The sequence below is a fragment of the Echiichthys vipera genome (genome assembly GCF_963691815.1).
Source record: "Echiichthys vipera genome assembly, chromosome: 19".
Lineage (NCBI taxonomy): Eukaryota > Metazoa > Chordata > Actinopteri > Perciformes > Trachinidae > Echiichthys > Echiichthys vipera.
This window is the reverse complement of record NC_139844.1, coordinates 18,479,828-18,505,026: the sequence shown is the minus strand read 5'-3', so window position 1 is coordinate 18,505,026 and position 25,199 is coordinate 18,479,828. Positions and strand designations below refer to the sequence as shown.

Sequence of the window (25,199 nt, the reverse complement as noted above, 5' to 3'; positions counted from 1 at the left end):
ACAGTCAACAAAGTGAATGATAGCCCCAATAACCCCACGTTTCAATGTCTCATATTGAGATAAATGCCAAAGAAATGTCAGCTACAAATAGACAGCTGTCATGGTAACTTCAATATCTAATATCGGCTTAAACGCTTTTACTGAAGCCTTTTTGTCTCCTCCGGCTAACAGACGACTGCTGAGCACACAGAAACCATGGCAACACCTCAAAGAAGGGGAAACAATCTTTTATTGACCACTTAAAGATTTTGATTGGTTAGTTTAACAGAAAAAGATGTGAGAATAAAGTTTTGAAAGGGGGCAACACACTTCTGTCTTAGCAGTTATTTTTGATCCATTTATTGCTGTTATAAAATCAGATTTGCATGATGTGTTTTCCATATCCACCTTCGTCTTCTGATTCATAATTCTCCCATGTCTCCCACACATTTGATGACTTCTTCATTGTGCCATGAATAAAGACAGCAGTAGCCCGCATGTGCTGGCAGATTCCCTTTAGACAAACAATCTGATGTGAAACACTTGTCCCATGTGGCAATGCACTGAGCTTATCAATGTGATTCATCTTTGTGATAACACGGCGTGTCTTAGGGGTGCTGCAGTGGATGATGGGTGAGAAGCACAGCGACCTGCTGCTGCTGCTGCTGCTGCTGTGTAGGCAGAACACACAGGAGGGGATGGGGGCTGGGAGGTCGGGGGGCTGAATATTAAACACTTAATCCTTACTACATTTCTAACCCCAAGTTCAGTGGGTGTAGCAGAGCAATACTATTGCATCTATTTATGTTTCAACGTCTTTTCTGTGAGCCATAGAAAACATGGTGTCCCTCAAAATACCACTGTTTTGTTTGTTTGTTTGTTTCTTCAGTCATCATAAAACAATCATTATAAACACATCACATTGTAAACTCAAGCAGTAAACAGTGACTGAATAGGCTTATTATGCCTCTCCTATTTTCTTATCAATTCAATCTGCCCACCGCAAAGATTAAAGGTTAAAAAACAAGATATGAGTAAATAAACAAGCAAATCAATTATTCACATTTGTAACCCTCAAAAATCCTCACAAACCATTTCTTGAAAACTAAAAAAGGTAAGAAAACAAAGAAACCAAGACATGAGATACATATGTCATTCCACAGGACACGAAAACCCTGTCATATCAACAGCCTTATTGTGGTCAGTGTTAGCCTCTGCTAACGCAAATGAAATATTTAAAGCAGCTGGAGCTACAGTGTGAGTGGTGGTGGCTGGAGCTCCAGGTATAATAATAGCCGCCACTGCGCACGTGGAACATTAATCATGCTTCGCGTGCGCTCGAGCTGAAAACGCTAAGTGTTTAGAAACCTGAGGGTCTCATATGCTACTTGTGGGGGTCTACTGTATCTATACTGAAAAGAAAGCACCGCAGGAATGACCGACCCCAGCCGGAAACACTGAGCTGCGGGAGCGCCAGGGCAGTCTGGAAAAACTTAGGCGCTGTCCATGGTGCTGAATCGCCACGCTGCGTCCCCTCAGTCTGTGAGAGGGGACCGACGAGCCTGTGAGCGTCATCTTTCCTTTTTTTTCTTTCCAACGAGCCGTTTCACACCTGAGCTCTCCTTGAACCCGGGGAGGATGGACGTCTACATCTGAGTCGGGTCGCCAGCATGGAAAGGACTTGTGGATTTAAAAAGCCCTAAATGAAGAATCCGCCGCGGCTCGACACAATGTTTCTGAAGACATCATTTGTCACGTACTTTAACTGGTTATCTGTTTACTGACGAGCTCGAGCCCGATTCAGTCAGTAACCGTTCATTCAGTCATCAACATGTTGTGAAAAAAAACAATGAACTGCTGTCATCTAGCTGTCCTCGAAGCAAAAGGGATCTGTGTTTACATCTGAGAAAGCATCGATACCCGCCGAGACATGGCTCGTCTGCTTGTTTTGGTCAACTCCGTGATCCTGCTGCTTTTTGGCAGCGACGTGTTCTTGGTGGGAGCAAGTAAGTATGAGCCTCCGTAGCAGAGGAGTCAAAACAATTACTGTGCACTTTGTAGCCTAGTAAAATGCGCCATTAGCCACGCTCAAAGTACTTCAAAGCTGCCACTGTGTTGGGTCTAACGAGGCTTTTCTGCACCTGATGATGCACTTAATTCCACCCTTCATTCATATGCATCAAACAAGACATAATACATGTTTCTATGCTCGGGTCTACTGTTGCTCAGCCAGTAACACCTGTTTAACCAGATGTGGAATAGATTGAAAGCACGAGATAGGATGTTAAACCTCTACTTTCTTTGAATCATAAACAAGACATGGTTTTAAAATAGCCTTTGTGTTTCATATTTAAATTCACAAATGCATCATTGCCACAATAATAACCTCGCAGTTTGCCCTACTTATGTCTCTAATAAAAATAATGTTAGCGCGTTTTCAGAAAGAAATATGTCAATCATTTACTTAAAAGAGAATCTGCACTGCAGCCACATCCAGCATTTTGTCACCATCAGATCACTTAAAGGGCACTTTTTCTCAATCTTGTTTGACTAAAGAAAGACCATTTCATTCATAAATCACAGCACTACTGACCAATGTGAAACTGTGCAAAATCTCTCATGAGGGGGCACATTTATTACCACAGGGGCAGTCGCTTTTCTATAATAATGTTCTGCAGAAACACTAGTTGCAGAGCCTGAGATTGCTTCAGCTGTAGGTGGTCTAATTTGCAACTGTGTATATACTCTGTATCATTTTTCTTTTTGCATTCCTTCCATTGCGAGCTCAGCTTCAGGCGCACTGTTTACGAGTTGTTCCCTTTTCTGTGGCAGACATCTTCTCTGTCTGCCTCTGCATTTGTGCATCTACGGCATCCCTGTCTCTTTATCTACCTGTCTACCTCTATCACTTCCACCATCGCCTCTCAAGGGAACTGAATCCTACGTGTGATAGCGTCTCGAGAAAATCAGATTGGCAGCTCACTGTCTTCTGCAGGTGCGTGCCTGAGACAAACATTCAGAGCTTTTGGCATGTCCTGCGCTGACATGTGAAATGCAAGAGCATCTCTGATCTCAGTGGAGTTCTGCATGGAGCTGTCAGAAGCAGGAAAGGCCACTATTAAAATAACAAATGTGACACTCACAAATATAGACTTGTCAGTTTGAAGCACTGAGCTTCAAAATAAATTAAAATAAATGTTGAATTCATTACTGCCAGCTTCATGCATGTTATGAGACTATAGGAGTCACAATGACATTCAGAGGAAGCTCTAAATTAATTGTAAGCTTCTTTGGTTCATAGTGAGGTCGTCCATCACAATTTAAACAAAGAAGGAAAAGAGATCATTTCAGTAAAGTCTCTCTTCACTGCTATATTTACCATTACTATTATTAATATTGCTTAAATATTGATTGAAAATGATGTAATGGTGGACTGTTTCTTTCATCCATTAATCATGCTTTTCAACATGACATTTGGTCCAGATGATCATGTATTAAAGTCACCTTTGAGCTTCCAATATTTAGATGTAATGGATACATTTTCCAGTGTTATGAAAACAGTGCAAACCAGGATGACAAGAAATACTTGAATGTGGGTAACAATATTTACATTCACAGCCTGAAAACAAGCCTGCTGTAAAATGAATCCCACTAACCACAGCTTTAGGTACTCAGCAAACATGCATTTTAAGTTATTGGGTTTATTTGGATGGCCAGGCTCATATCGTTCTTCAAATTGGCAATCTGCTGTTCATAAACCTGGTGACACAGTCTTGACAAATAGATGTTCAGTATTAGAGCTGAATCCATCAGAGCGCGGGCCAGTATTTGCTTGTGTAGTCCTAATTGTATCAGCTGTCACATGGCAAACATTTTACACATACACAGAAAGAGATACAGATATGGTGTGTGGCATACACCAACACAACAAGATTTTATTCAGTCCTAGATGTTATTCTTTTTAGACATTTATAGAACCAGTAAACACACAGCTGAAGCCACTAAAATGAATGCTAAGAACGACTTGTTCATAAATCTGCCCCTGCATGCTAGCCTTTACAGTTTTAGGATGATGAAGTAATGTTAGCTTGCGGCTGGAAAACCTTGGGGTTTGGCCAGTGATTACATTAACCTTAGACAGGCACCTGGCCCCATCTGGTCCCACTGACGTCTCACAGCCTCTGAGTCAGTGAGAAAGAACACAAAGTGTACCTAAAGGGAGGGACTGTAAGTGCCTTTACTTTAGAGATGCTCTGAAATGTAGGGGGGGGGGCTCAGGATTCAGCCACGCCTGGCTGGACAAGTCCTTCTATCTGTATCCACCCGCATACAGTAGCTCCTTCATACTGTTGTTGCTGCTCTAGAAAGATACTAGTGAAGTAGAGATCTAATAAAAGACCGCATAAAGAAACTGCTCCCACGTGGCATGAAATGTGAATGAAGAGTAGGATCTCAGAAGGGTTCAGAGATGGAGAACAACAAGGAGAAAATGGTCTTCAATCGTAATATGGGGGCAGACAGTGCTGCAGCAGTAATATAACCAGCAAAATAGGATATAACACGCTCAATTCACAATAAAAAACTTACAATAAAAAACAAGTGCGAAATCATCCACGAGCACAAGAATATTCAAATAAACAAAGATATGTTAAAGGTAAAGATCTTTAGTTATTACCTAGATTATGTTATCATAAGTGCCAACGCACGCCGCTCCAGCAATACATTGTTTAAGATCTACATTACTGGACGATTTGCAACACTGGGGCCTGCGAGCAACTGTGCGACAACAACCTCCTGCTCTGCACATGAGAACATTTAGACTTCCCTCGACTGGATTTGATATAGTACATCCAGATGAAGCCGTCTGAAGATCGAGTGGGCAACACTTCAAAATTCACGGCACCTGTTTGGAGTTATTGCCTTTATTTATAAGAAGTCAGTATATTATTTCTCAAGGGACTTAGGCGTTATAAGTATTAGAAAAGGATGACATTACAAGCAGCCCTTCAAACTGTCACCAGCTTTGAGGTAATTGAGAGTGAAATATGGTCAATAATACGGCACACAACCTTGGTAAACCAGTGTTTGCCAGGGTTTTTGAAGTGTGCACCTTTGGAGTTTATTGTGCGATCAATCATTCGGAACATTTCTGAATATTTATTGATGATTAATGAGCTGAGCACTCATACATGTCAGACTCGACATTGTTGGTGAAATTGAGAAGTAGCAGCTTCTGTCTTTATCCGGGACATTTACCGCGCGTTATAGAACAAACTGTCACACTTCTCACTGTAAACGACTGCATGAGCTCTTTAGAAAAATCTTTTGAAAGAAATAACGGGGTTCAAAACGGTCTAAAAGGTTGAAAGAATTCAATCTGCAAAGGATTTCTAATTCGAACTGGAGCAAGAACAGGTCACCGACTGTGCTTTTCACACTTTGAATGAGGATGTCTGCTTGGCATTCAGATAAAATATCTATTTACAAATAGTGATAGATTTACAGGACTTTAAACAGTAACTTGAACTGGAGCTAACCAGGTGCTAAATTATATTGACTTGTGAGTGCTATCATTCAATAATCCACATCAGACTCAAAAACAAACACAAAAAGGCAGATGTAATGCTCATTCCATCAGCCACACATTTCAACCTTAATACTTTTCTCCAGGTTGCATTAAAACCATAAGCAAAATGAAGATGACATGTCACCTGGAAAATTAGGTTCCTAGTAAATCAGACAGGTGATGTAATCTCCATTTATTTACTCACATCTCAATTTCTCAGTTTAATCGATGGGTCATGGTTATCCAAGGTCATCTGCCATCAAAAGCTGCACTGGCTATCTTGGTATGATAAATCTGCTGAGAATATATAATATAAGCAACCGATAAACTATGCATAAATCAGGATATATTGCGTAATTGTGCATCACAAGCAAACATAGGGCAACATATGAGATACTTGGCTCCAACAAATCAAACTGGGCTTCTCTCCATGTGGCTCGTCAGCCAGAGATCCACAAGCCCTTTCGCTATTTCTCTGTACACTCTGGGTAGATGGGGAGTAGCCAATGTGCTGGGCTTTGGCGATACACTAGGATTCAACCTGGCAGTGCGCCCACGCCCCAAGGGAGTCTTACCATTTGTTTGCACTGACACACGCCTCAGCTTCTGTGACCTATTGCTGTTTGATTTCAGATCTTGTTTAACACATTGTGTGGAGTGGGGCTTACTCAGGACATGTGGCTGATAACAAATATTGAAGTATCCACAATGACACTTACTACTGAAGAAGGGAACATCAAACAAGGTAGAGGGAAGCATGGAGAAGACTACTGAACTACTGATTTTTTTATTTTCCTATTTATCATATTGAGAGATGAAATTAATGAATACAACACTGTTTTAGTTGGCTTCATCTGGTATAAGTGTTACTTTTATACAGTCCAAGAGGTCACCTGACCAAGGTACATCAAGTTAAAAATACTGTATGTTTGTCCTGCTCAACCCCCCACAGTGGCAACAACATCATATAGGGAGAGGGCACTTCTACATTAGTGATGATTCATGACCTGCTTTAACTGAACCGTCACTTGCTCCATCACCAGTAAATGAGCTGCAGACAATGCATCATGGTTACTGGCTGACTTTTCTGCCCATGCAGTGCTGTGTGTAACCCCCATTACCTAAAGGACAATGAGCTTCAGGAGAAATGAATGTGTGCTGTCTTTGATAAATGTTGCAGCTGATTCAGAAGTGTGTGTGTGTGCACTTTATAGCACATGCATAGCCTTTACACAGCCAGTTTCCTAGTACATAGTCCATGTAATCTCAGAGCCCATGTTCAAATAGAGCAGGTCATTGTCCGGAGAATTCACAGCCAGCAAGTGGGCGTGTTGATGACGTTTCTATCACGCGGCTCACACAAAAACAGGAAATATACAAATATCCGAGGGTGAAGAAGGAGAACGATTTACACAAGGACATAGAAAAATCTTACTGGACAGCCAAACTGAGCATTTCCAGTTAGAATGTGTCTGACACTGACAATCTCAGGTTGTGTGCTATATGTGTGAGGGCAACTTGGACAATTTTCACTCATGATTCATTGGACATTGTCCAGAATTCAAATGTGAAAAAGGGCTTAAGACACATGCTGGTGGCAATCTAAGCTTCATAGTTTTTATCTCTTAACTAATCCGATTTCAGTGAAAAACTAATGATGCAGTTGCAGGAAGAACAGCATCTGTAAGTCTTTGAGAAATGCAAGGACGTCAATTGTGGGCATTTTTATTATGAGATATAAAGAAAAACTAGAATTACCGCCTGGATGTTGTATGCCTCTGTCAACCAGTCAAGTTGCTGTTTACATCCAAACTGTACAGACGTATGTATTTGTGGTGAAGACTTCGAAGAAATGTTATAAAAAGGTATTGAGTGTATCAATGTCATTGAGTAATGGTGTTGCGTGATTGGCATTATGATGTCACAGTGAAGTTGACCTTTTAAAAATGAAATAGCATCACTTTGTCATTTTATCCTATTAGACGTTTGTGTGAAATGTTAACATGATAAGTGCAAGAATTCTTGAGTTATGGACAAAAATGCATCTTTTGCATTTTTAATATCTAATTAGTTTATCTGTGAGTCAAGTGGACATTTGTTCCAAATTTGAAGAAAATCCGTCCAAGGGTTCCTGAGACGTCGCGTTCACAAGAATGGGACGGACGTACGTACGGACATCCGAAAGACATAATGCCTCCAGCCATGGCTGTTGCCGTCGTAGAGGTATAAAAACGTAATAATGGTCAAAGCCATAAGCAACATCTCAGGAGGTATATAAGGATTAGCTTTGTTAGATTTCAGCCAATTTATGTCCCAGCATGTTTAGTTTACTGATAACAGATTCAATTATAAGATTATTAGCGTGATCATTGAATGTTCATGACACAAATTTTGCAGTCGTTTCGACACAAGGACACAGGAGCCATTACTATAATTATATGTATGACTCGATCCCCATCGTTCTCCAAAGATCAAGGACATACTATATGTGACTTTAACTCCCTCTTAACCTTACATCTGTCTGAACAAATAAGTACCTACCACCATAAATAATCTTTTCATTAAATGGACAAAATGAGACAGACGTAACCTCTAAACCTCTTGATACCAGTGTCAGCAACACCCAAGCCCTCTTTCCTCCCCACTCTCTGTAACAGTTTGAACATTAATTTCCTTTTATGCTCTCTACCACAGGCTAAGCATTAGTCTGCCCTCTTGTTCGTCTCATTCGCTCCCCTCCGCAAGCCAATCTCTGAGCGTGTCAAGGGCTCGAGGAACTGAGAGTCAAGGCTGGGTCAGACCATAACACCCCACCAGCCAACACGCACACACAATGTGGTTCAAAATGCCACGAGGGCTGACCAAAGAGTCTTGAAATCTACCTCAATGTCACCTTTTGCACCCAATGCAGAGGCCATCATTGATGGTCTCTGAGATAAAAACAGACAGAAGTACAAGAAGCAAAAGAGAGAGATGGATAACAGAGAGACACTGAGATAAGAATAGAGGGATGTTAGAGGGAAAAGCAGCAAATCGTTTGAAATAGCTCCCAATTTCATCCTTTCTGTTTCATCTTTCTCTCTCAAGTAAACAGTGAGAATGAATTAGCACATGCCTATTGTTGACATCTCAAGATAACCACGTTATGTGTTGTTATGCTTGTCATGCTCTGTGAGTTAATAAAAGCGCTTTTAAATACAAATTGACTGCACAACTGTCATTAAACACTCCCTTTGTAATGAGCTGTGACAATAGCTGTGACAAAAACATCCTACTACTGGTACTTAAAGAGCTGTAGTTACATCTCATTAGGACACATGTTTAAGTGTGTGGCAAGCACTGTCTTCTCTGGCGCATCTCCATAAGAGCTGTTTTGTCAATATTCTTTCACATATCTAAAAGCTCAAGACATTCTCACTCATTTTACCCTCTCAACATTCCTTCAGTGACTTTCTGTGACAACACACAAAATGCATTAGACCCCCGGTAACGACAAAAGCCCTGAGGATGGCCTCCAGATCCCCGTCTGGCCAGGCAATCCCATTTTAGCTATCCATCTGACCCGGGCTTATTGCTTCCTCTATTAGATGTGTCGCCCTCCGTTTCTTCTGCCCTTTTACTTCTCATGCTTCTGTCCCACCTTTCAATCAACGTTTCCACCGGCAACCAAGTCATGATAGATGGCTGCAAAGTGGCAGGGTGACGAAACGGAGCCCTGTCTGAGGGAGGCGGACATGAACTAGAGACTGTGGTGAATGATACACATTTATCATTTTGACTAACTCTGAAGGTTCACAATTAAATGCAAGCAAACTGTTTATTTATAAGCAGCTATTAACCAGTTAACTGACCACGTTTACTTCTAACTGATCATTTGTGTTTTAATCATGTTGTATTATGTATTATATATTATCAGTGGCCTAAATGTAAAAACAGTTGTATTAAGTATGTCCTGTGTGTACTTTATGTCCCTCTATTTGAACCAGACAGTTTGCTTAAATGTCATGAGCACTGAGTTTAAGTAATCCAGTAGCAATGGTTAGGAGAGTAATTAGAGTGACACCAGTGTAGTCATGTGATATGACAGTTAAGATGGCGACCTATTGTATTACTGATCTGAGGACATAAAAACAGTGAAGATGGAAAGGAAGAACAGTAATGTATTTGAGTGAAATTAAACTTGATGTTGCCCTTTTTTTTACATGGTATTTTTTTAGTATAGTCCATGCTGCAACCTCCGGGGCTGCGAATGAAAGCCAACATGGAAGTGCCAAACACTTTAGTCCCTCAAATGGCTACTTAAGGCTGTCTCCAAGAGAGAGTTCATCTCCACACACACCATTGTTAAAATTCCAAACTTTACGGCTGAAATTAACATGTTTACAGCCTTGTACAAAAAAACGGTTTTGGTCACTATAGCTAATATACCCATTCAAGACAACAGCTCTATCCATGCTCTACCTCTTTGCCCATTTTTGGATTAGCCGAGTTCAGGCAATGCAAAGATGGAGATGGCCGGAGCCGCCCACGTTAAGCTTCATTTTGGTTCTTAAAAAAACGTATGGGTTATGTCATGGAGCCTACGTCCATACTTTATACAGTCTATGGACCAGTGCTTGAACACATGAGACTCAACAGTTTACTGTAACATAATGACACGTACCTGGTGTCTCATAGTATTGCTCATTGACGGATCTGACCCTCCCTCCCCTGTTTCATTGTCTTCAGACCGGCCACCAGCTCCTGTCAATGTGTCCGTCATGCACCTGCGGGCAGACTCTGCAACTGTATCCTGGGAGGTTCCAGAGGGAGATATAATAATTGGCTTCTCCATCTCGCAACAGGTAAGTCCTAAAATTGTACTGTAAATCTGGGAAACTATGGACAGTCCCATAAAAAAGGAAAATTACATTACTTTTATTTTTGGCTCTAGCCATTTGTGGTTTGGCATTGAGCCTTCATCATGACCTGTTGAAATGTTGCTGGCACACCAAACAGCCAGTATGAAGAAGTGCAGCTGGAATCCATTTTCTACCCTGTCACAGTTTGTGACAGCTTGTGGAACACGTTGGGATAAAATGGCTTTGGGAGAAAACATATTTTTCGAAAAATGAAATGATCTTTTCTAATTATATAGAGGAGATTTTGTATACTCAGCAAACATCTGACTACGTATCAATAGTTTGTCCAGCATACTGAGTAAGTAATAGCACATATGCACAAGATCCCTGTTAAAGAAAGTTGTTTTTGTTGAGATGTATATTCTTGGGAACTCTTCAAAGCTTTGCTTAGCATGCAGAGAGGCTGACTAAATCTCGCCTTCAAGCCTGGAGTCGGAATAAAACTTGGCATGCTTGATTCGTCAAGAGAAAACAAGGCGGTGCAGCGGGACTATGTGAAGCTGCCAAACTGCATTTTTTAAAGATTTCAAAGGCCTAAAATAGGAAAACCGATGAATGCTAACACTGAATGACTGAATGCCATATGCTGCTGTACTCAAGACATCATACAGTCATTTAATTTAGCTATTCACCGATGGGCTGTATAGGACACCCAGACAGTTGTTTATCATGTTATGCACCTGAATTTGAACACGTTTAGGAATTGGTCGTGTAAATGGCGGTTATTCATTGTTCAAGGGGAATAAAAAGCTTTTTGTCCCTCTCAGATCTCTCAGTCAATACAAACAGGAATCTGGCCAAATGCTACTTCAAGTGCAGATAGGCAAGAGGGAAGGCAAAGAAGAGAGCTCTGCATGCAAGCAGGAGGAGTCATTCTCAACTCAATTCTCATTCTTTGATTGTTCAATAACATTCTGCAAGGTCAAAGACAAAGTCTGAAAGCTTGTGTGAGTCTAAATTAAACAGAATATTGACTCCATAACTTTTTCCAAGTCAAGACTCCATATGGCGAATCCTAAGTGCCAACTGTTAATATAATAACATTCTCAGCATGTCGTTCTCCAGCACCTTGAATATTTTCTGGTTGGTCGCCTCCGTCTCACATTATCATGGTCCACATACTGTAGAAGTACATGCTTGTTTCTAGCCTTGTTTCTAAATTATGTTGTAGATACAAAAATTACACTAAGACTTTTTACAGTGGAGAATGTGTTCCTAAGGGACACATTTGCATGGCTGCTAACTCTGTTTGGCCGCCTTTATCACCTCATTGACCACTGTATTGATTATTATATCCCCTCACTAAATCAATCCATTCTGTTGTTCTCTGTTCCTCTTCCAGAGGCAGGAAGGACACATGCAACGATTCATTCGGGAAGTCAACACCACCAGCCGCTCTTGTGTACTTTGGGACCTGGAGGAAGAGACAGACTACATCATCCAGGTCCAGTCAATCGGCCTCTACGGGGAGAGCCAAGCCAGCAAGAAAGTCCATTTCCGCACCCTCAAGAAGACAGACCGCTTCCCTTCCAACAGCTCCAATCAAGGTAAGCTGTCTTGAGATAAAGTTATCAATAATACCCCATGGTAAAGGTAATTTAAAAAAAACAAACATCTAACTGTGTTCATGGACAAAATAGAGAGTGATTCAAAGAGGAGGGGCTTGTGTTTCCCCTTTAAAATGAAAGCATATGGCTGGCATTATCTTTTCATCAAGTCCTTTAAAGACACCAAAACCATCAATCAATATATCCTGCTAACTGTTTGTGTAGCCACATATATAGTTTGTAGCTCCTTGCCATGGAACTCCATAATTGTTCAAAAACTATAAAGAAAACTAAGAGACTACAGTCAGCTGCTCTTTAATTGCCATCGTATTTACTAGGTTCTCTATCCCAGTTTAGTGTGTCAGCATGCTGTCATTTGGTAATTACCACTCAGCGCAAAGCAGCTGAGGCTGATGGGACACAAATTTAGCTGGTATTTGGTCATAGCCCAAAATCCATGGCACAGACGTATAAGCTTCATCAGGCTTTAGATACACAGAAAAAACTTGTTAGTAGGCTAAATTCATTGTTTCATTGTACAGCAGCAATCTTTTCACAGTGTTTCATGTCACTGTATTACGTACATTCTACAGCACATGGTGCAGCCGCAGGCCTTTTCCCCCTAGGCACAGACAGGAGCAGCCCATTACAGATGCTTTTTCATGCTGTTGCTATAAAGCCTCTTCTGGCTGTTGAATGCTTTTAAATACACTGGCATTGAAAATGAGGTACAGTAAAGGCTAGTGCCGACATAAGTGCAAGTAACCTGAGGTCTCCTCCCATGGCATCTCCCTGTGGGGGCTCTATGCAGGTTTATTTTCTCCTAGAAACCAATTCATTATTGACAGACTCTTCAAGCATGGCTGCAGGCAAGCCTCTCTGAATTTATGCAACTCTATATCACTCCGGGTGCCTAATCAGGATTCTGACACACACTCTGAGGCACTTTGGATTCAGTGTCTGGGCTCATGTGCTGGGGGAAATATGAAGACCATGACCAATAAAGAATAGGTTCAGTAGCCCTCCGTTTCTTAGGGTACAGAAGAGGAAAGAGTGAGAAAAAGCCATTTGTTTATTATAATTAAGCAGCTGGGGAGAGGCTTCATTTCAAAAGAAACCTTTGCAAATCTTCTCTCTCGTTCATCCATGATTATGGGATGAGCCAAACACATTTACTTTTAAAGTAATGGCCCCTTGCATTTGACAGTGGTCTAGAAACAGGCCTAATACTTAAAAAAAAAAAAATCCCTCTGTTATACCACAGTTTGATTGAGGTTCTGACTATAGAAAGTGCTGAGGCAAGTGAATCATAGACGTTTTTCTTCAGCTGACTCAGGTTTGTTACCATTAGTTAAGCTGGCAAGTTCAACACAAGAGCCTGAGCACTGTCCATTAGGCTAATACAGACACTGGCATTACATTTCTGTCCAGCTCCTTGGCATTAAATACTCAGGGAATTATTTTCTTCACTTATATTTCTTGATAAAAGCAATGAATTTTAGAAATCTAACTATCCATTAATGTCTAAACAAAGTTCCGGCCACTGCCAATATAAGCAACTATATTGTTCCACATACTCATTTGAGACACCTTTTAGCAACAATAATAAATCATAACCCCTAAAAATAAATGTCTGTTGTTTTTTGAAAAAATCACATTTGTCTCTTACCAGGCTTTTGCCCCCTCTGAAAGGATGTTTGCAATGCTTCCTCCTAAAAATGGCAACGTATTCATCATCAACCTTAATGCACCGTGATTTAACGTGACATTTTTTGTTGTCGCTGCTGACCATTGTTGCTTAAAAAAGCTTTTTAATCTAGTTGGCTCTGGCATCACAGAGCCATTTCAGAGACCTTTTGTCACAGTCTAGCGCCTCCTGTTGAAACTAAATTGATTTGAGGTATGTCCCAAGGAGCTATAGCACTGATACCCATGAATCAATAATCCTTTTATTTTTTTCTCAATGCAATTCCCTTTGATAATGTGATTACATATTAGTGCATATGCCACTGAATGCACACCTGGTCTGAGCCAGAGTCAGAAACAATCTATTTCATATAAAGCTTTTTCTGGCAAGATATACGCCACGTGTTGCAGGAGAATTTGAATATAAATAAGCTACTTTGGTTTTCAGGATCAATATGTCTTTACAAAGTCTATTTCAACTGCATTAGTTTCATGGAAAGCTTTTAATCTGACTCTATATTTGTGTGCTTTGCCTGCCCTTTGAGAGTTAGGTATTCCTTGAGATCAATGTCTGTTGTACGTCAGATTATTAGTATTCCATTCATTTAAGCAGTGACTATGCTAATACTAACATATTTTTGAAGAACACCAATTGAATGTATTTCACTGAGATGTAATTACAGAATAATGGAGGTACCTTTTGAAATATGAGCAAAAATACGACTTCTGTGCCTGAAAAGTCCAGGGGGAAATGTGTACAATGTATTGAATTCTCTATGATCTGAATTTAAAACTGCTCTATAACTGAGATGAGGCACGGCGCCTGAGCAGCAAATACAAAAAAAAAATCACCATATACGTTATATTAGTCATTCAGAAAAGGACATGAAGCCCCTTAAAAATGTGACCTAGTGCCACTATGCTCTCAAACGGCTTCACACAGGACAGCAAAATAATAGGATTTTCAAAAAATGCCTTGAGCAGTCAATCTAACTAGGGAGGTGGTCCCCTTAGACACAATTACTTTGTGATACTTCAAAGAGCTGCTAAGCTGTCTTTGCTGAGTCAGACGCTTCACCTACAGTAGGCTCTCCCATTAACAGCACTGAGATAAAGGTACACTACACACTGTTTGCTCCCTGTTTAATATCCTTTTTGACTTAAACCGATACTAACAATTGTCCATCTTTAGGTCATGTTTTTATATACTTAATAAGTTAATACTGCACTTTAATCAACTGGAGTATAACTCGCATGCCTAAGGCAACAGGGAAACTTATATTTTATTTTAGTTCAACCGCTTTTCCTTTAATATTTTACAGTGCAATGAAACCAAAAAAAAAGACAGTCTCTCTCTCAGAATGCAAGAATAAATCACATGGCACATCTTTGTGACAGCAGTACAGCACCCCTAGTGTGTTCTTACATAGTTTCCTGACAGTTCACAGCCACAAACAGCACCGTGGGATTTGAGGTGAGCAGAAGGAAGGTCGACTAATTATCTCGACACACAACAACTCTTTCAGTTTGTAACGGAGGCACCACAATCAGGCCATTCTCCACTATAGAAGAGAATCCCTATGCATATCTGAGTGGGGTGCCACAACATGAAATATATATGATACAGCAGCAGGACAGGTCTCTCAGGTCATCTGCCACTCTGTTTACTCACTCTATGTTAATGATGCAGTAGGTTTCAACCAATCACATCAAATATGTACATACTGTATGTCAGCATGCAAAACAGTATGCATGTACCAAAACACTTTTGTTATTATTATTAATCAGGGTCATTAGATCAAGAAGAAAACTGTAAACAAGTGCCTCAATGGTTAAATTCATTACTGAAACAACAACAGCATACATAAGTCATTTTACCATGTAGGCAGAACTAGTTTCTGATTCAGTGGGTTGGGTTCAGACGGACAGAATATAGGTGGGATTAAATAACTGGAGAGCAACTCTAAGGAGCGCCAGTCGTACTTAGTGTCGACCTGAGTCCTGACCTGGCATTTAAGGGTAATGTGCAGCCTAACATCAACTCTAGTGCTCGCTGTGCAAGACAGGATATATTGACGTTAGCTCCCCAAGGGTTTTGGTTGGGATTTTTTCCAAGTTTATCTTTATACGACAATCACATGTCATATGTAGGTTGAAAGAGTCGCTGTGATCGCTTCTCCTCTTGACACTGGCTGAGAATTGATAACAAGAAGCTACACAGTTGCTAATAGGCAGAGCATTATGAAGCTTCAGTAGTCTCAGTTGGCCAAATCAAGTGAATAGCTTCATCCTGGCAGTTGTGTGTAGCTTTATTGCCAGAAATACAAAATATAGGTATTTCTTGCCAGCAACAAACCTACATGTTGGTACCAAGATGTGTCCCTCAACTGTGGCTTAGGAAGATAACAGTTGTCAGGGAAACAAAAAGATGAAATTTTATCTAAAGTACCAACTTTGTTAGCCAGTAAATTGCCCTGGAAGCAGATCCCAAAATGTAAGCTAATGGCTAATAAAAGGGGCTAATGTCCAAGCTAGGAGAGGTGTGTTGCCCTTACATACTTTGTTTCACTAGAGTTTGTGTTTCCTGAATCTCTGTAACAGAAGTGGCAGCCATGGCCCACAGTCAGAATGTCCACAATCAAGACAAATTACAAGACTACTCAGGGAGTGCAGATCTCCGCCAAGGCCATGCCCTATGATGCAATGTGTGTTACCTCCCAGTGATTCGGATCCACTCCGAATTTTGATGGGTTCATACTTGGCCCCTGCTGCATCCTTCCTCCCAGTTTCGTAAAACCAGGCCAGCTGTCTTTAACTAACGTCCTTGTAGGAGGTAGCAACATATTTTTCCTTTAAACATAAATATCAATCACTTCTCTGTGATTTGCAGTTATTTTCAATTTACCACTGTGATGTACTCCATCCCTTTTCCCCACTCACATTCCCATGTACACTACTTCCCGGACTAAAAAACAAACATGGCAGTATAATTGACCCCACCTCGTAATAGTCATCATGCGAAGAGAGCTGACAATCCGGCATCCGGGGCCAGTTTCTAGACAACTTGATCCGCTAAAAGGGGCAATTGGGAAGAGTGGTGCTCTGGAAGAGTTCCATCCATGCGGGTTTAGAGATAGTTTGGAGAGTGGCAGTTGGCTCATAGTTAATCCACTTAAAGGAGGATTAATGCTACAGGATTGATCGGTGATAATGCCCACCACATTTTCTGACTACTATGGTTTTTGTTAAATGGCCTAACAGTCATGAGAGATAAAGGGAGAGTCCACTTTTGCCAGTCCTTATTGACAAGATGTGAGTTTAAGGTCTTAAATGATCAGGAAATCCAGTAAAGAAGTTCTGCAACATAAACCACCTTTGTGAAGGTTATAATCTTGCTTTTTTACTGTCGCTAGGCCAAGATGTTATTTCAATTCTTGTTTGTGATTTTGTCTATTGGACTGCATATCAATGCCCAGTATATTTCATGTGTTTTCCCTTCCGTATAAACAAAGGGCAGGACAAACTGTTCAGTGCTCAGAAAACAGTATTGATTACAACTGTCCTGTCTGTTCTCTCTTCTAGATGACCCCACTGTGCAGGGCCTGGACAAGTCCCGGCATCTACAAACAGGAGAGATGATCATAATTGTGGTGGTCTTGGTCATGTGGGCGGGTAGGTTTGCAGACAGTGTGTGTGTGGTTAATAATGATTCAGTCTTAAGAGAAAGGAATCAAAGTGAAAGAAGAGGAAAAACAACTTTTTTAAAAGTTGTTCCAGTATTGAGCAAAAGCAAGTGTTTATGCCAGTGTGCACTGGCGCACACATTGAGACAGCCTTTACTATAAACAGTATTGCTACAGAAAACGGCATTCATAGTGCACCTTCAAGCTTTTTTAAACCAACAGGTACGACATCTGCAGTAGTGCGGAACAACCCTGTTCTGTTATCTAAATAAGATTTTTCTTTAGTAGAGATGTGTTCTTTCAGCCATTGTGCTTTTCTTTTTTCCCTTTCTGCTTTTTCAGATTGCATTTTTTGCCACAATGCTGTTCAGTAACAGTGATGTGTAGTTTGAAAATCAAATTGACCTTATGAACCTGACCACATGATGTGGCCATTGGAACAGGTGATAGGATTTCTTATGGGCCAATATGGGTAGAGGTTTCATTTTCAATTAAAAGTAAAGTAGTAAGGTAAAAAAAAATTAAATAGTCCGGCCAATCTGGGGCCCATGCACATGTGGGGCCCCCGAGGCTGCAGCCTAGGTCAGCCTGTGCATTAATTCACATCTGCATGAGATGCTGCAATTACTTCCTGTTTACATAAGTGATTGCTTTTGTCTGGATGTAGCCAGATGATTCCAATTAGAAACCACTTTGCACATTGCTAAGGTCTTTACTGAACAAGTTAATTGCACTTCTTAAGTTTTAATATAACATGCTGTCTCTATAAAGAGCAACTAGTCCTTTGTGCTGCCGCAATTGCATATATCTCAATGTGTCTTCTATCTAAGGCTGGGCAACATATGGATATTATATTGTGATATGAGACTGGATAGTTTTTTCCTAGTTTTAAAGGCTGCATTACAGTAAAGTGATGTCATTTTCTGAACTTACCAGACTGTTCTAGCTGGTCTATTATATGCCTTTAGCCACTTAATCATTATATCCACATTACTGGCAATTATTTATCGAAAGTAGATAGAAAAGAGAAGATATTTTGTGAAAGCATCAATAGTCAACCCTACAATATTGCTGCAATATTGATGGAGGTATATGGTCATAAAATATTGTGATATGTGATTTTCTTCATATTGCCCAGCCCTACTTCTATATCAGAGTTATTAATGGTCAGATTGAAAATTCAATATGGTCTAATATTCATAAATCAAGATGTTATTGATCAGTTGTTGTCAATGGTGAAATGACATTAAAATCCTGATAAAAAAAAAGATAATTAGATTTTTCCACTGGAACTGCAACTTGTTTGCATTTATTGTCAGCCTCAATAGACTAATGGTGCATGTCTGACAGAGGTTTCACACGGTAGGTTATCTTGTAGTTGCATCAATACATTGACGCAACAATCAATAAGCTGCTAATCAAAGGACAGTCATCCAGAACAAGGACTATAGGAGGCAAAAACCTGAGTACAGTAAGTCTGACTGAAAAATGAATCTGCCAACTCTGAACGTCCCCCCTTTAGGCTTTTGTGCTACAGCGATGTCAAATCAACATCACACATCTCAGAGCATTCGCTGCATCTACGCTCTCCATGCATGTATGAGTTTCTACTCCTTTGAGGAAGTGTGCTGATTAATGAAGTGTTGATGCACAATGAGAAGTGGCATATCTGACAAGCTGCCAGGAGCAGGCTCCCCACCCCTGAGCAGCCCCAGAGTGAGATGTTTAACAATGCTAATGAGGGAAACCAAAGTAACTGTGAAGAGTGGGAGTAAAAGAATAAAAACACCTCATGTGGCACATTCATAATGGACTGCTCATTTGCAGCCAGTCCAGTGTAAAGTCACCTTTTTCCCTACATTTTATGAAGCATCAGGCCCCTTCAAACGTTCACAGTCTGCAGAAGATAGTTGCTTACTTCCATATTTTTTCATTCATTTGTTATTTTCGGCCCTTGTTAAATGTATTTAAGTCAACTAAATTATGTGGAAGTTAGCTGATCTCATCTGCTATGTTAATTAACATTTCTGTGTAGTGACGAAAAATCACCAAATTTGCAGAGAAGCTCACATTTTCACTGACATCTTGAGGAAAGTGTCACATTAAAACAAAATTACATTTAACTGCAATGTAAACCATTTAAATGCAGCCAAATCACATACAAACGATGAAATCTGCTGCAATTTAACCACGAAACGAGCCATGATAAATGTCTCTCTGCTACAAAGATACAAAGACATGAAGCTCACACATTGCGGATCACTAACAGTACATGATGCATGAATGAGACTTTGTTAATTGAATTAATTATGCCTCTCTCTCTCTCTCTCGCAGCTACATTAGATGTCATTACGAGAACTCCATATCACTTTCTGAATATTTAATGATAGCATTCTCATGCAAATGCATAACCTCAGTGAAGCAAGGAAGTTAATTATGAGCATGCAGTATGATCCAAACTGAAGGCAGAACTGCATCTGGCAGATTGCATATTGTAGCAAAGCGAACTCCAAGGAGAATTACTGTCTTCGAGCTTTCAGAGGAAGGCACAGTCATCACACTCCCATGGGAGCAGAATTCCTTTATCCACATGGCCTTTCAAGGTGCACAGCTAGAGGAAGTGGTGTCTGTGAGTGACAGTTGCATCCTCACGATTGAATTATTTTCCTGTGTCTGTGTGTGTCTGTGTGTCTGTGTGTGTGTGTGTGTGCGCGTGCCCATCTCTCACCTCCCGGCAGCTGTTATTGCCCTATTCTGCCGGCAGTATGACATCATCAAGGACAACGACTCCAGCAACAATAAGGAGAAGGCCAAGCCGTCGTCGGAGAGGAGCACGCCGGAGCACCACAGTGGAGGGCTGCTGAGGAGCAAGGCAAGTAATACAGGCCCACATAAAGGCTCTTGTAAAGGTACACAAACAGTGTCTATCTCTGTGTGACAGTGAGCCAGCACGCACAATAACACAACCACAACTGAAGCAGCTAAATTGAATTCAGCCACCGCCCTTGTTATTATTTACACGTTTTCTATCCTTACTAAGACATGTCAAAATGTCTTATTTTTGTGTGTGTTGTTCCTCTAGTGAATAATAACATTAATGTAATCTAATCTATGAGCTCAGCCAACTCACACTGTCATGAAGTGCCCACCTTTTTGGCTCTTCACAGCTGCAAACTTGGTTATGCATGATCAACATGATTACTGTTGTAGAATGGACATCTGGCTCTGCTATTCAGGCTGGAAATCAAAGAGTCTTCCTAATTAATAATGGATATAATGAGTGAGTATGATCAATAACTCAGATATTGTCCCGTGACTGTGTATGTAGCAGGTCCACATGCTGTCATACTAGAACCTTCTCTCTTGAGCTTTCCTCAGCCACACATTCTCATATAAAATAGATTAAAAGCATCCAGCTGTTCCCATGATTAAAATGCAAGACATACACTGACTTATTTGATTAGCAATTGCAATTTACATGTGGAGAATGCCTATGTATGTTTAATTAGAAAATAGCTGCGATTGTCCTTACATACTGTATGGCAGTTTTCTTCTTTTTCAGAGAAGAACTCTTCTTATATGTCGCTGCAAATCTGATGTGTAAAATGCAACCTTCTCCATCACATAATATTCTACTGGGCAAAAAATATACATCAAAAAAAGCACTTGAAGGAAATGGTATCTTTCCTACAGATGTAATAACAGGAATCTCCAAGGATCAATTCCTCAACTGAGGTCTCTATGTACAGTGCCAATAACATACAAGCAGCATGACTGTTATAAAAATGCATGTTCTATAATAATAGAGTCGGTGCAAGGTTGAAACCCTTGGATGCTCAGTGGTAAATAAAAGAAAAGTCTTTAAATGTCTTGAAAAATGTAAAAGCAGTGGACAGATACATGCAGTCACAGCTCAGTAATGAGTTCATGCCCATCCATAGGTCATTTGCTCTGTGAGTGTTGACCTCTGGCTGGGATTTAACGCAGCAACATATTGAGTTCTCTTGTTTAAATGAGGGGCAATCGTTGCAGGTTTCCTCATTATGTTGGCTTATCTCTCCTTCCCGTGCTCATCGGTGGGTCAGATGTTGGTGTAAGGTTTCTGTCAGAGAAGTTCTGATGAAGAAAACTCTCTCCAGCATCAGTCAATAGTGTACATGTTCAGTCTCACTGATGACAAAATGTGCAAAAGAGTGGATGAATGGATGTAAACATCTTCATAAAAAGTAGAATTGGAGTTAAACAACTCATCTTGAACACTAAGAAAAAGGGTGTTGCAAAAAGAAAGACACACACTACTTTAAATTCGATGCAACCATGTAGTAAATAATTTTCCAATACAACCAAACTGCATTCTGAATTACGTTAAGAGGGAAACACATTTTAAAGCGACCGGGGCACATTCTAAAACAGTCGCTCTTTTATACACATGGTTCAATTCAATTCAATTCAGTTTTATTTATAGTGCCAAATCATAACAAAAGTTATCTCAGGACACTTTACAGAGTAGGTAAAGACCACACTCTATGACTTATTTATGATAAACATAGCCCCAACAATTCCCCCGTAGAGTACGGTGGCAACGAAAACCTTCCCTTTAACAGCAGCTCTGTGGAGGACGGACATCTGTCTGCACCGGTTGGGGAGGAAGAAAAGGAGAGAGAAAGAGAGAAAAGACGGACAGATGGACAGAGAGAGACAAAGACAGACACACTTCCAGTAACTATAATAATATCTATAGTAATGTGAATATGACATATGTTATGGCAGTAAATACAGCAGAATAGTAGAAACAAGCCCAGCACAGCTATGGTTAATGCTGTGAATTGAAATAGCTTGGTTAGGTTTAGAAAAAAAGAGGAGGATTTGGGTTAAAATAAGTACGTTTGTTATTTAATTTAAGGGGACACGGGCAGCGGTCTCCTTGGTGAAAGTCCTGTGTTTCACCCACCAATCCACTCCAACGTTTTCCTCAAAACTTAATTGAGAATGCAGTTTTGTTGTATGAAGAAGTCATGTTTAAGACATAGGGCTGGTATTTCTTTGAATATAAATGTCTTTGATAGATACTAGTTTTCATTTTAAATGTTCCACAAGTCACACAAACCAAGGCTCTAAAAGAGAAGGAAAAAGATACAACTGAATAATGATGTAAAAGGCAACAATAAATAAACCTTTTTATTTTCTCACAATGCCAAAATGTCCCAGCTGTTAAAGTGGAATGCAGATGATCAATATCTTCAATTCAAATGATACCACCTGTGTTCATGGCATCCTCTGTTTACTGTAACATTAACAGTGTACGTGTCTTCTGTGATCAAAGTGTGCCTTTATTGTAGAAAGTATAACTAATCATGATTTCTTCTATTATCTTTTCTGTTGCAGTTTCATGCTTCTGTGCCGTCTATCAACATCATTGAAGTTTGAGAAGAAGGAGATCGCAGTCAATGCATCTTTTCCACCTTTCTCATTGATTAGGGGGAAAAAAGCTGTAAAAATGTTGTTTCTGTGGGTCATCACGAGTGAATAAGGCTGGCTAAAGCTGTCCTTGCAAAAGACACACATGCATGTACATAGTATTTGTAGGGAAACACTGATCTACAGGCGTACACACACACACACACACACACACACACACACACACACACACACACACACACACACAGTCAGTGCAGTAGCTAACAAAAGGTTGATAGTATACATAAACTTATGTTAACCCATGGTGCAGTTAACATTGATGACTTTGCCAGGTGCTTGGTATGTTATTGCAATACAAAAACACACAATCATCTCTGGGAGGGGGATCTTCATGACTTTAAATACGCAGTGTATTTTTGATATTAGCATGTGCAATTAGACACCACGTTCAGGCAACTCGGCTCTAAATAACTCCACATTTTTTCCATTGCAAATAGTGTTAATATATCGTCTCATGAGTAATGTTACCTGACTTCTGTGTGCAGGAGAGAAAGCATATATACATGTATTCATTTGTAATACCCGCCAAAACGACATGCTTTGATTTTTCTAATAATATTTGAATACCATTTTCTGGATAACATTGTATATTTTCATATATAACAAACATGTATGTCTGTATAAAGTCCATTCATCTACTAAATTTGCATGCAGGTCATTTGCCTGTAGAATAGCATTTGATGTGCATTTGAAGTTAGATGCCAAAAAATCGAGAAATAAACATGATTACAGTCCTGTGAAGTCGGTTCATGTTTTCATTTATTCTGCCCGCTTGTAGAACGGGACATTATCTTTTATCATCCAGCGTTTCATTTCCGATCTTGTTTATTTCCTGTCAACTGTATTTCCTGAAGTGTAAAATTGACCTTCTTATGATGAACCCATTACAAAGCTGGGCACAAAATGCACTTTCACACTTTTCACACTGCAAACCGCTCATCAACCGTCATAAAGGTGAATTTTGTGCATCAAATGCTGGCTGAGACATACGGAGCAGTGGAAAAATGCACTTCATCCACAACCTGCTTGCCAAGTCGTGTCACAAAGTGTTACACATTAATTAGGTGATGATATGGTAGTTAAAATGATCATCACATTGCAAAATGTATATAGAGCATGAACAGTGACACATTACATCCTGATGTGGAGAGTATTTTGTGTACTGTACTCTCTGTGTGACACCTGGTGCATCATACACACAATTGGTGGGTGCATGTTCCTTAAAGAAGACCATGTGGTGCACAAATATGCATAAACAGAAACCCGGAACAATCAAACCACAACATATTCTTAAAGATCTCCCCTTCTTAAAAGTGTAAAGCTAACTTAGCAATCATTTTAATGTTTTTCTATAACCCTATTCAAAAACTAAAGTATCAACATTGTTCATGTAATGGTTTATATTTCATATTATGAGCTAGCCTATTCTCAAACCAAGCAAGTGTTCTCTAACTCACAGGTTTGAGACCGGAGACAAAGCCTTGTTCTGCATCTGGGATTGTGATGCTATGTAAGGGATGACGGGGGGGATTTTTTAAAGATCAACTCATGTCTTGTTAAAGCTCTTCAATTCAAGAGAAGGCTCTGCAGTCGAGTTGAGTCTTGATGCTTTTAATGATGCTGTTTTGTGAACATGGCCAGAAGGAAGCTCCATGTAAATCAAAGAGAGTAGGACTGAAACCGATCTACAGTATATTCCTACGGTTCACATATGAAGCTACTGTAGCAAATGTGTTCACTTTACTCAACAATAAAACCTCTATTAATAGCTAGAGGGCAGTTACGAAGAGTGTTTCCCCTAGGGTTACAGGGAACTCAGTTTAAATCAGTGTATTGCACAATGAGCTTCACTCGGCATCAGAAAATGTCTTTTAAATGTCTTTTAAATAACTAAAGGTCCAAATAATGTTCTCCAACAGAAACAGTCCCAAGTTAAATAAAAAAAGTCACGTTTCCATTTCAAGCACAACAAAATAAATAAAAAATTTCAGATCGTTTAATTGTGCTTTAGTTGTTTTTTGGAGCCTCTTAACAAACGATCTTTGAATAAGTGGATCTCCAACGCTCTCTGAGTTCTGAGAATTGTAAAAACTCAACCATGTAGAGACAGAATTTACATGCCATCGTGCAAATAAGATAAACAACAGAAGGCTATTTAGTTTGTTTACTAAAAGAACAAAGTATAGAGCTGTTCTATAGAAAAGGGATCCTTAAATGATTTGTTTGGATCTGACGCTATTCAGAAAATACAATACAAAATACAAATTAACTTGACTTTCAGGGGGAGGGGGGGGGGGGGGGGCATTGGGGGAAGGGGGTGTAATATAATGGGTGTAATATAATGGTAACTCTTTGATGC

General features: G+C 40.0%; 1 protein-coding gene across 1 annotated transcript; it reads left to right on the top strand.

Annotated features, from left to right (window-relative positions):
* Nucleotides 1-1,899: 1,899 nt before the first annotated feature.
* fndc4a (fibronectin type III domain containing 4a) lies at nucleotides 1,900-22,789 on the top strand (the record flags this gene model as incomplete). The annotated part of the gene is made up of 6 exons (XM_083934700.1): nucleotides 1,900-1,985; nucleotides 10,274-10,389; nucleotides 11,789-11,993; nucleotides 17,262-17,351; nucleotides 20,101-20,234; nucleotides 22,748-22,789. The coding sequence occupies exons 1-6, from the start codon at nucleotides 1,910-1,912 to the stop codon at nucleotides 22,787-22,789; spliced, it is 663 nt and encodes a 220-aa protein (XP_083790826.1). The 5' UTR covers nucleotides 1,900-1,909.
* Nucleotides 22,790-25,199: the final 2,410 nt, after the last annotated feature.